The following is a 12167-nucleotide window of genomic DNA, read 5'->3' as shown; positions in this document are numbered from 1 at the left end:
TCAAAACACATAAGAGAATTTCTTGGAAATGTAGTTTCCTTTAAATTCCAAATAGATTACTCTTATGAGTTTCAATAATTTTAATTTTATGATGATTTTATTCCAGAACTGTTAACAAACTAAAATTTGGTTAGAGGCTATTAAAAAGAGAATATTTAATGTGGCTTTCTACCAGTGCTAATGCATTTTGGAAAAATCTTGGACATGTTTTAAATATCCTATTTCACTATAATTTTTTTTAATGTCTGCCAGGATAAACACAAGAGTGGTGCGGTGGGATTATGCTGATAAAAGTTTAACAGCTTGCATAAAAAAAATAATACTGCTATATCTAAAACATTCATACTGAACAGGGAATGATGTTGCTGTAATGGGTGTAATGGATGTGACTTTCTCACTGCATTCCTTTTATGTTGTGCAGCCTTGCCAGGTGATCTATCAAGTTTGCCATGAGTCAGTGGAAAGGCTGATCCAGTATGGCATTCTCCTGGTGGCTGAGGTAAAGTGGCAGAGATACTGTAGGAGTGGTGTACTGTACCATAGATGGTTTATGCTCCTTAGTTGTGAGACTTGTTCTAAGTATATGTTGTTACTGAAAGCTTGTACAGTGTGCCCAAGACTGAGACTGCTTCTCTCCTCTGTTCCTAAGTGTCAGACAGTTGGATACAGTCAGCCTGTGATGCTTCATGACTCTGTGTGTAATTTCATTTTACCAGTAAGGCTACTAAGGAAGACACCTATTTTTGTACTGTCTTCAAACTTGGGATTTATTTTATTATTGGAGCCCTTTCAAATGTAGCATAGCTACATGGATTTTTTTACTTTCCACTCTAAGGAGTCAGGAGTCCAGACGTTTTGTCATTCTTTAATTCCTTTGCATTGATCTCAGATTTACTGTAAAAGTCCTCAGCTTGCAGTTTTGGGGTTGTAGGGGGGGCACTGTATGGTGCAGTTTGCCAGAAGTGCACAGTGCAAAGAAAACCTTAGGAGTGGAGGCAGCTGATTCAGCATATCTTTGCTTCATAAACTTCTTTTTGTGCACAGTAAACAAACCTTGGCACCCAGGAGGAAGCAAGAAAAAAACCCAGTCTTTTCCACCAAATGTCTCTTCTCTCTCCTTTTCTCAATGCTGCCTGTAATTGAGTCTCACCTGCATCCATTAAATGCTGATTAATAAATGCATTGAGTCAGATGAGATTATAAAATAAACCTATCGCTTGCCTGGATTTGGAGTTTTATTTATTTACCACCTTGTTTTTGAAATTTAAGCAGGATGATCAGGAGGATGTTAGCCCCAGTCTTACAGAACAGCAGTGGAATAAAAAACTCCCTGAGCCATTATCTTGGAGAAGTGATGAGGAAGATGAAGACAGTGATTTTGGAGAGGAGCAGAGAGATTGCTACCTGAAGGTAATATTTTCCTTATAATGTTAAACCCTCTTGTGAGAGATATAAATTACTTTGCTTATTCAGGACAAGTACTGATAATTTTTTTTGGGGGGTTGAGTTTTTGTTGGTTTGCAATGTTAGTATTTTTGTACAGTCCATTTGTCTCCTTCACATGAGGAAAATAGCTGAAGAAACATAAACAATCTTTACAGGGGGGTGGAGGAGCAATGGGTTAGAGTCCTGAAAACTGATAAAGACTTAAGTACCCTGGATTTATTCTTTACATGCAGTCTAAAAGGGGCACATCCAACTGGTGTTTATTTTCAGCCTGTGTTTCACTTCATAGATTGCTTACATTGATTTTAGATACATTACTAGTTTTCTCAGAGCTGACACAAGCGCTCTTTAGGATATCTTGTTAACACGTGAAAACTCCTGTCTGTCTCTGGGAATGTAGGGCAGCCCTTCTGCTGGCTGCAGAACAGCATGATGTCTTTAATTTTATCTTGGGAAAATAGTAATACCCTGGAGGAGGGAAAAATAGTGTTGATCTGTGATATTAAGTGCCTGTTTTGTCCCTCGTGATAAACCTCTTTTTTTCCTATGCTCCCATTTTGTGCTGTGCCCCCACACTTCTTTTTGTATATGTTTTTGTGCTTTTGTTTTTATTTTGGTTGTTGTTTGGACATGTTATGCCTCGCAGGTCATTTCTGGTTTCCACTTTGTCACTGAACCTTTTGTTGCCTTTTCTTAGGTGAGCCAGTCTCAGGAGCACCAGCAGTACATCACTTTCCTGCAGAGGTTACTGGGACCATTACTGGAGGCATACAGCTCTGCTGTCATCTTTGTGCACAATTTTAGTGGTCCTGTTTTAGAGTCTGAATATATTCAGAAGCTACACAGGCACTTAATAAGCAGGACAGAGAGGAATGTTGCTGTTTATGGTATGTTAAACTGGTTTTGGGTTTGATTTATTCTGTTCTTTCTACCACAAGGTAGCCCAAATTGAATTTCAGTTTGTTTATCTCTGGGTTTTCTCTCTTGCAGCTGAGAGTGCTACCTACAGTCATGTGAAAAATGCAGTGAAAGTCTTCAAGGAAATTGGAGTAAGTGTTTGGTGCTCAGAGCTGGGGACTGTTAAGTTTCATTTCAATAATGAGCACAGTTTGGACATTTCAAGGACTCTGTTCAATGTCATTTTAAAATCAGTGATTGTATCTGTGGAAATGTATTGTGGTTTTGGAGCATTTTGGTTTCCTTTAGGCTGAGGGCTGTAAAAGAGACCACAAGCTGCAGAACAGGGCACTTCTTGCCCCTGGGAAGGCCTGTCTGGATGGATGGGTGACTAGACATTTTTATTCTCAGCAAATGAAGTTCCTCTGTTCTACTCTGTGTCCCTATTGAACAATATTGTAAGGCTGAGAGCATGTTCTGTGCTCAGTAACAGCTAAATTTAATTTTGAAGTCTACTTAAATCTTTAAAAAAAACATTAGTTATTGAATTTTGGCTTAGCAGTGATTGATGCTCCAGAAGAACCATCCTTATACACCTTCAGTGTTCACCATGAGGATACAGGTCTTCTTTAAGAGAAATATTCAGTATTGTGCTTTACCACTAGTATTTCAAATCATACATCACCCATTTAGATTTTGCAAGTGAAGTGTTATTCTTTCATCAGACTGTTATGGATTCCTGGATGCCACATAAGATACAGCATTATAATTTGGAAATTATTGACATTTATGTCAATTATGTCAATGTTGCTGGGTGTGGGTTTTGAAGTTTTTGCCTTTAAGTTCTAATGTATTGAATAATCCAACAATAGTTGGCCAAGTAAAACTATCTTTCTGTAGACTGAACAGCTGTGAGGAAAGCACATACTGAATCCATCATTTTCCAACAGCAGGATAAACTAAATAAAAAGTGGAACTAGATAATGTTTGCTGAGCATCTTTTATAGCATAGCATCTGAATTCTTGTTTTTACAATGCCTACACTTTCAGTTGGATGCCTTTGATTGGTTGTTTTGTCCCTCACTGTTAAGATTTGGCTGTTTATCATGCACTGTACTTATTTCTCAATTTCTTTCCTTCCATAACCCCTGAAGGGCTTCAGCCTTGAGTGAATTGTAATAATACCTAGAGGCATTGCCATCTAAACCTTCAAGAAATGAAAAGAAGGAAGTCTTGTAAACGAGGGAAATCTTAGTATAGACCATAACATTTTAATCTCAGAAGAAAGAAGATTGCTCTAACATGGTGATGCTTACATGTGTTCATGCTGTGCTTCAGGTTTTCAAGCAGACTCAGCAAAGGAAAGACACCATTTTGGAACTTGGCACTACGTTCCTACCTCAGAGCAACAGGCAGAAACTGCTGGAATTCGTCATGAGCTTCATGGTGTTATAGACCACACACAGCACCTTTGTCCAGAGACACGAGGACAGGTTTTGAGACTGTGGCAAAGCCTGGGGACATTTGCTAATCCTTCAAAGTGTAAGGTGCCACTGTCTGGGTAAGGCCTTCTCTGACTTGAACTACTGGAAGATAAGTGCCTTCTTACGTGTGCATTTATGGATTTCTTACAGTCCCAGTCCTGTTGTAATACAGCGATACTCAGATGACACTTTCGGTACAAGCAATTTAACATGTTGCAAAAAATAAGATAAATTATTAGACTTAGATGTAAAAAAAAAAGTTTTATCAGTGTTACATTTTAAATAAACTTTCTAAGACTGTAACAGATGCACAAGTACACTTATTGGTGTTCTGTAGCTAACCCTGAGATCTTGAGTTTAGTGGCAACACAGCTTATGGCTTAACCAAGTAACTTTCATTTGAATTCAGTTTTATTGTTTTAAAAAATGGCTTAAAAATTTTGCTTAGGCAAGCTATATACTTCATGGATAAAGCCATAGTTTTTCATAAGTGTTAACATAAATGCCAACATTCTAATGAAAATTACAGGTACAGACATCTGAGAATAATGATCATGTAGCAGATGATTGTGAGAAATGTCAGCAGGCACACCTTGCACTATTAAAACTGTGTAGTGCACTGGTAAACTGCACTAATCACTGCTGTCAGGAAGAATGTGAGAGTAGTGTTCATGCTTTTATTATGGCATCTGTCATTCAGCCAGATGAGTCAGGAGACAGTTGCCTGAATGTGAATATCTTGTAAAATCTTAGATTATTATTTAATTGAAAAAATAACCTAATAAGTTCAGGGGTTTTTTTTTTAATTTTGTTTGTTTTGGTTTGGTTTTTTTAATTAATAGGATGTCAGATTTTTTTAAGTGGAGTAAAGTCTTGATTTGGTGAAATAAGTTTTAATTTGACCCTAAAAATTTCAGCAATAATTTAGTCAATTCTTTGGAAACAAGTGTTCATACTATATTCTGTTGTTGAGCAGACCTAAATTGGTATGAAGTAGTACCTCTAGAAACACAGAAATATAAACAATGTACTTTAGACTGTGATCTAACTGACTTACAAATAAAATTAATTCACAGGCAAAACTGAATGATGAATAAATTCTGTCCTATGAAACAGGACTCTAGTGTTGCAATTTGATCCTTTTTCATGGAGAACTTGCACTGTAGATTTCCTCTTCTCTTCATGTGAGGGCAGATTAGATTGCAACCTGTAGTCCTGTATTTTAGTACAGCAGATTTAGCTGAAGCAATAACTTGGTGGTATGTGAAGCTGGCTTGCTTGTGAAATGTGTTTTCCCTCCTTTATGCCTTTTAGATGAGGGAAATTAAACATTTCCTTTGCTGCATTGCTTTGCTTGATTCTCACAACCTGGCCTTGTGAGCAGAAAATCCCCCAAACTTCATCATGTAATCTCTGTTGCTTAACATAAACATGGAAAATCATACTTGAATCCCAGCATTTGCACTGTTATGCCAGCACAAAACTGATGCACACAATTAGAGTTTGTGGCCAAGGAGCTTGCGTTTGTACTGCACATTTGTCAACAAGAATATTTCTGTAAATTTTTTTATTAAATGCTATTAATATTTGAAAGCTGCAATTTATAGTTTATTAGCATTATACTGTTAGCACTGTGAGATGCATGTGTTTTGTCACTAAACCAGGTGCTCTACAACACTTAAAGAATTTCTGAACCAAAGCTACATTAATATGGATAAACACTGACCCTTGAGTCGCTTGTGTTCTTATGTCCTTCTGCTGTCTCAGCAGGACTGACTACATCACTCATAATTTGTTTTGTGAAGGCTACCAGCTGTTTAGAAAACAGTTTCATCTCATAGTCACTGATGTGCACTGTTCATCCACCTGATGAATTCTCCATGCAATGTTTGTTGCTGATGGCTTCCATTTAATATCAAAAAAAGTCTAGGTGCTTCTGAATAACGAGCTCTCATAGTTTACTGCACTTCAGCAGATCTGAAGTGTACTAACAGCAATGTTTGTACATAAAAATTTTTTTTAAAAATGAAGCAATATGAAGCAAACAAAACTTGAGTCATTTTATTAAGAATGTTTTGCCAACGGAGGTATTAGTTACCATAAAACCCAGGAGTACTGTGGTCACTGGAGTGTTCTGGCTAGGTGTTGCAACTAAAATAATTTATAGCTTACATTAAAAAAATTAAATAAATCTGGTTAACATAAATCAATGAGTGGGTAATAATGCATGTGAATACACATTAATGGATACTTATATATGCAGTGGGAGGGCCACCTCTAAAACTGTTTTGGTTTTGTATGAAGAAACAAACCTGCATGTGATAGATTGGTACTACGAATCATATGCCACTGGAAGCCCTTGCATTCTGCAGCAAGTGTGTATGATGTATACATGTATATATGCTAGTATGTATGTTCTGACACACAACATCTATGCTTTTTCCTGAAATTAAAGCACAGAATGTAAAACTATCAGGCTGTAACAGTCAAAAAGACTAAAACCAACACTTGCACTGTATTTACACCTTCAGTGTCTTCTGATTTTATTAACTTTTCATGTTTGCTTTGCTGTTGAAATTCCAGGTCAAGTTGATTTCGGTCCAGTTAACCAGTGAAAGAGAAAGGACTGGCCCTGAATTACCACAACTGTATTTTAAGACTTTATAAAGACTTACATGAGTCTCGTAATTCTTATGAGCATAATACTCAGGTGTGCAAACCTTTTTGGGCCAGTGTCTTTTCATGCTGTGAGAAATTTAACCTCTCCATGCCCATCCTGTAGATGTCCCATTTTTAGAGATGGAAATGTGGGATTGCACTCCCTGTGTTCCATGAGTTCACTGCCTGTAGTCTGGGCAGGGCATTGGCTCTGTGCTCTGGGCAGCACAGGGCTGCACTCACCACCTCTGATCAGGAAGCATAGACACACACTTGCATTCAGCTGCCTGCCTGCTCCTCAGAGAAGTGCCCCAAGCAGCATGTGGAAGGAGGTTGAGCTGGGAGGTGATGTAAGATACCGTTGTTTTTGTGTTTCTGTGCTGATGAGCCGGGAACTGCTGACTGGAGAATGTTATTACCGTGTTTTACCTGTTATGTGTAATGCGTGTTTGTTGTAGAAGCACAGAGGTGTACTGGAGTCATTTTAATAAATTAAACTGTTTGCTAATATGACATTTAACAAGCTCTTCTAGTGTCCTTTTGATTTTTTTTTGTTGTTGTGGTTTTTTTTTAAATAACTCTCTGAGATAATTAATTTAAGAACTTTGTTACGCTGCAGGTAGTTTCTGAAATTAAACCATTAACATACCTCATTGTAGTTATGTCTCTGCCAGTGTATGAGCTGGTGCAGAGACACTTAAAAAGCAGGTTGAAGTGACATCCCAACTCCTGAGCCACTGTTTTGGTGCAAAGTTGGAGGTGCCATTTTGCCTCTCTGTCCCCCCATCCCCACAAGGTTATTGAGCGTGGAGTTCCTTTGCAGTTCCTTTCTCCTCACGGGGGTGTTTGTGTGTCATTCAGGAGCCTGGGATGGCTCTGATGCTGCAGACTTCCCTTCTTAGGGTGATATCAATAAACACCTGTCAGCAATTGTGACAGCATCTGGCAAATATGAATTAATTGGAATGGGGCTTTAATATAATAAAACCTGCATAGATGATCATTACCTAAATTGAGAAGGAGGGATGCTGCTTCACTCTTCAGGAAAGGAAAGTTCTAATCAGCTGATTCTGTAACAGGCCTCTAGCAATGTTCACATGCAAGCAAGGCTCAATTAATTGACAACTCAAGGCTGAAGCAGGAAACTAGAATTCAATTATTGTCAGTATCTTGAATTAAACCCAATTCTTGTTGGTGATGACCTTATATGTTATTTCTGTAAATGTCTTCCTATTTCTCAGTCTTTTGAAATCCCAAATGCCAGATAAAGCACTTATCTCTAGTCTTTGCTTAATTCAGTTTTTCTATAATAAAAGCTTGTCAGGCTTATTTAGAAGGATCATTGCTTTGAGCTCTCTGCCTTGTTCTCTTATGGTACATCGTGTTTTGAGTAGCCCTGTGTTTTCAAGGTAAGATCCACATTGATCTGAGTTGCTGCTTGAACCATTTTCTTTTCAGTCTTTATTTATAGATGTTCCTTGTGTTTTGCACTGCTGGGCAAGAATTATTGTCCTTATTTATTCTCCTGTAAGTTGGCCAGCCTGTTAATGTAATTATCCAAAAGGTATTATCATAGTTGATGCTATCTTTAGAATAAGGGACTTTATGTCTTTTCGAAAGAAACATGTAGGAAATGTTCATCACTGTGTGTTGTGCCAGAGTTCAGGCCTGAGAGACCATAAACCCCAAAAAGATTTTCAGCTTTCATCTGTCATAAAGCATTGGCAGTTAGAGAAACATAAGCTATTTAATTAATTGCTGAATAACCATTAGTTATAGAAATCTATGTGCATGTAATTATGCAGTGCAAAATTACAGTAAAAGACACGTAGCATAATTGCTGTGAGTAATTTGAATTAAAAGGTTGTTCTCCAGCACAGTAATTGTGTTGCTTGTTAAGCTGATAGTATTTGCAATGTCTTGGTCTCAAATGTTTTCTAGAGTGACAGTCCCTGAGATGGGAGAAAACCCAGATATGGAGATCGGATGATGCAAATTAGGCTCAAATATTCACTGAACCCATTCATGGCCTTAGACACATCACTTCTGATGCTATTTTCTATTTTAATTAGGAAGCAGTTTGAGGAACTACATATGTACAGGTATGAAGTAGATTTTTTCCTCTCCTTGAAACACAAGTCACAGCCAGAATTGAGAGAATTTTGGAGTTGAAGGATTACTATTAGGAGTGGACACGATTTTAGATCTGTTCTGAGTCTTTTCTGTTCAGTATCTTCATTAATGACCTTGGGAATGGAAGAGAATTTGCTCTTTACATTTGTAGGCAATAAGATCTGAGAGAGCCAGGTAGTCCAGTGGAGGCATCATGATCCCAGGGGTAATGATATGTTTTGGAAAGATCTGAAGGCAAAAAAAGAAGAAAGCCCTTCCAGCCAGGGAAGTACAGTGCATTACATCTGAGAGAGGACCAGCTGATGTGCAGGCACAGGAGAGGAAATAACCCAGCTGGGTAGCAATTCTTTGGAGAAAACTCCAATTTACTGGCAGACCACAAGCAGAAGGTGACTTAGAAGGGTCCTGCTGCCATGGAAAGGGAAGTGTCATGTAATGATACCCTTACTCCTGCACATGAATGACAAACACAGGGCAAAACTTGGCCATAAGGTCTCAGCTGGGATACCATGTTCTGCTTGAAGGATGCTGCAGGCAAGATGGAAGAGGAAAAGGAAGATTTTCCCTTCAGCCCCCTGTATGGAGGAGAAAAGAATCTGGATTATACCCTGGACATGGAATACCCAGATTGGATAAAAGTAGTGAATTAGTCTTCAGTTGCACTGAAAAGAACCAGGGTAGATAATGTAAAAATTTTTTACTGTGAGCAAAGTGCTGAGATAGATGGCCTAGGAGGGCTGATGTTTCCTTTTCCTGGGAAGCTCTGGGTCCCTGTCCCTGTTGGCTGGACCTTGCTGTGTGGTGTTGAGCAGAACAGACAGGTGAAGCTCTGCCTTCCTGGTCTGGGCATCCTTCCTGGGCAAAGCAGAAATGGGTTTGTACAGAACCAGTTTGGTCTGGCTGCTTTGGCTGGTGGTCTGGTTGATTCTTTGTGTTCGAGATCAGGAGCAGCTGTAGTATGAATTATACTTCTCATCCCTGTAGTCATTGAGGAGTAAGATATATGAGGGCTTTATCATGATTGTTCTGTAAAAATGTTTTCTTAATGTTTCTGCTGGTCAAAACACAGATGGAGAGCCAGCAGGGAGCAGGAAAGGACTGGGGAAGGAATCAGACATCACATTGTCTTACTGTGTTGTGTGAGCCTTTTCATAGACAGAGGTGTAGGAGTCTCCTGCCTCAGCCAGTAGTAAAATCCCTGGTGACTGGAAAAGGGGTGAGGAATCCTGCCCCTGGCATTTTCTTTTTCCAGAGTGTTCCTGGCAGATAACAATAATAAATTACAAATTAACCCTGTAATCTGTTAACAGTTTACAGTTTAACTCTGGCACTGCTTTGGAAATACTGAAAGGCAAGTGATATTTCCTGAGCTTTGGTTTACTGCTGGCCTGACTATTGCATTATCTCAGGAGTTCAGGCTCTAGTGATTGTATCTACCCAAAGAAAACAACATTTATAAATGCCACAGACCTGACAGTGGCACTCTTTTAATGCATTTTCACTGGAAGAGTTTCCAGGATCCCCCCAAAAGTACTCAAGCAGCCTCTTTCAGAGAGCCCTGTGCTGTGTAGTTGGTACCTGGGATGGTTTGTTGGCTGCTCACTGTGGCATGTCTGTAAAGCCAGTGTCACACCTATGATTTGGTGTCCCTCTTCAGATGATGCTGAAGAAGGGCTGAGGTTTTGTTCCCAGTTAAACATTTTGTATATCTGTGGATGATTTCAGGGGCTCACCTTACAGCTGTGTTAATGTACAGGTTTTTCTTAATTTAGCTGAAGTCTAATTTTAACCATGCTGTTCAGCTCCTTTAAAATCAGACTTCCTCTTGTCTCTGCAGGATGGAGAAGGCCAATTAAACTACTACCTGTCAGAAGGGAGTAAAAGCCTTTTTCTGTGTTTAGATTTCCCCTTCATTAAACTAAATTACCATAGTTCACCACCTTTGCCTGCAAATCTCTCACTTTGCCTCGCTGGCTGGCCATTTATAGCCTCCAGTTTCCTTAGTGTATCCTCGGAAAATGTTTTTTAATCCCCCAAAATAAATCATTGTGCGTAATTAAATGAATGTTCCCTTTTCTAGGAGATGAGGAAGTTTAAACATGTTTTGTGTTTCCATTTTTGTAGTCATTAGATGTAATGTGAGTTAATTTTGGTACTGGGCTTTAAAACTCCTCCTTTCTTTCCTCAAACCTGCAGATTCTGTTCCTTTTACCCCGTAATGTTTCTTCTTGTCCAAGAGTCTAGGAAAACTAGTTCACATATTAGGAGAATTCCATCCCTTTACCAGCTGTAATCATTAACCCAAGTTGTAGTTTACAGAGGTCTAAAGCAAAGAAGCATGAAAATATTAGAAGCTGGTATTTCTGGGTATACTCCTGAGAGCTGGGAGAGCAAACCAGGGCAGGAGGTTGTGTGTGTCTGTTTGTCTTTTAGCTGGTTTATATGAAGTTATCCTTTTGTCGATGCAGATGGCAGTAAAAATGAAAAATGTTGGAATCAGTGACACATGTAGTTAATTTTCTGAACTAAGTAAATTAAGTACAAATTGGTTATTAATAATTCAAAGGAAAATGCTAGATAAGAAATTGGAGCACCTATTCTATCACTTTCAACTAAAAGATCAGTCTGAGCACAGCAGTCCAGAGCTCCCTTATCTCTAATTAAAACCCCAATTCTTCATCTATTAAAGAATCAGATCTAAATGATGCAGCAGGCCTGAGATGTTGCTGCTGCAGTTGCCTGATGTGTCGAGCTGGGCTGCAGATTCAGCTAAGCTGGAAGGTGGGATTGTGCAGGAAATTTTGGGTGGGCAGGACCTCCTGGAGGTAACAGTGACACAGTGAGACTCCTGGTCCAACTGGCTCAGGCTGATTTTCTTCTTCAATACAGTCTCTCTTTCTTCAGTTCTCTCTGTTGCTCCTGTGTGACTACAGGAATGTCCTCAGTCCTCCCTGGAACACAGATTTCTTTCTCCCAGCTCATTCTCACACAAGGGGTTAACCCAGAGTCTGGCTGCTCACTGCTGTGTAAACAACATAAGGGGGTTCTCCTTAAATTGCCTAAAACCACTCTTTACCCACTGTTTGCCTGCTTTAACATTCAGGCTGTATCTTTACAAATTTTGTCTCAGATCTACCACAGCTACCATAAAAGGAAATAAAACCAGGCTTCCCAAAGCAGATTCGTGGTTGCAACTTATGTCTATGAGTAGAAAAAAATTCCCGATGGCTGTAAAACGGGATTTGCATTTTAAACTTTTTTTCTTTAGAGAAGTGCTGTCGTTTTGCTCATAGCAAAACACGGATGAGCCCAGCTCCATCCCCAGTGTGTCCAGCAGATGGTGGTGGAGCTTCATCTACAGCTGCAGCTCCCTCGGAGGGACCGGGCACCACCATTCCCAAACTACAGTCCCCAAAACATCATTTCCTTGGCAGCCAGCTGCAGTATTTGCCGGACATAGGAAACATTTCATTTGGAGCTGGTTTTATCTGTTGCTGGGATTGATTTTTATGGTCTCAGCAGTCGGGCTGTGTTTGACACCTGGCACAA

General features: G+C 39.2%; 1 protein-coding gene across 8 annotated transcripts in view; it reads left to right on the top strand.

Moving 5' to 3' along the window:
* The window catches only part of GPAM (glycerol-3-phosphate acyltransferase, mitochondrial), a 30320-nt gene extending 23312 nt beyond the window's left edge, over nt 1–7008 (top strand). For 7 of the 8 annotated variants that reach the window (XM_084210026.1, XM_084210028.1, XM_084210032.1 and 4 more), the window contains 5 exons: nt 422–499; nt 1270–1410; nt 2144–2333; nt 2437–2495; nt 3682–7008. In XM_084210026.1, coding sequence (XP_084066152.1) covers nt 422–499; nt 1270–1410; nt 2144–2333; nt 2437–2495; nt 3682–3798 — 585 coding nt within the window. In that variant the 3' untranslated portion in view covers nt 3799–7008. The remainder of the gene's footprint in view (nt 1–421; nt 500–1269; nt 1411–2143; nt 2334–2436; nt 2496–3681) is intronic. The other variant, XM_084210029.1, reaches the window with a different exon arrangement.
* The last annotated feature ends 5159 nt before the right edge of the window (nt 7009–12167 follow it).

This window comes from Fringilla coelebs (genome assembly GCF_963513975.1).
Source record: "Fringilla coelebs genome assembly, chromosome: 8".
Taxonomy (NCBI): Eukaryota; Metazoa; Chordata; class Aves; order Passeriformes; family Fringillidae; genus Fringilla; species Fringilla coelebs.
This window is presented reverse-complemented; position numbering and strand designations above follow the sequence as displayed.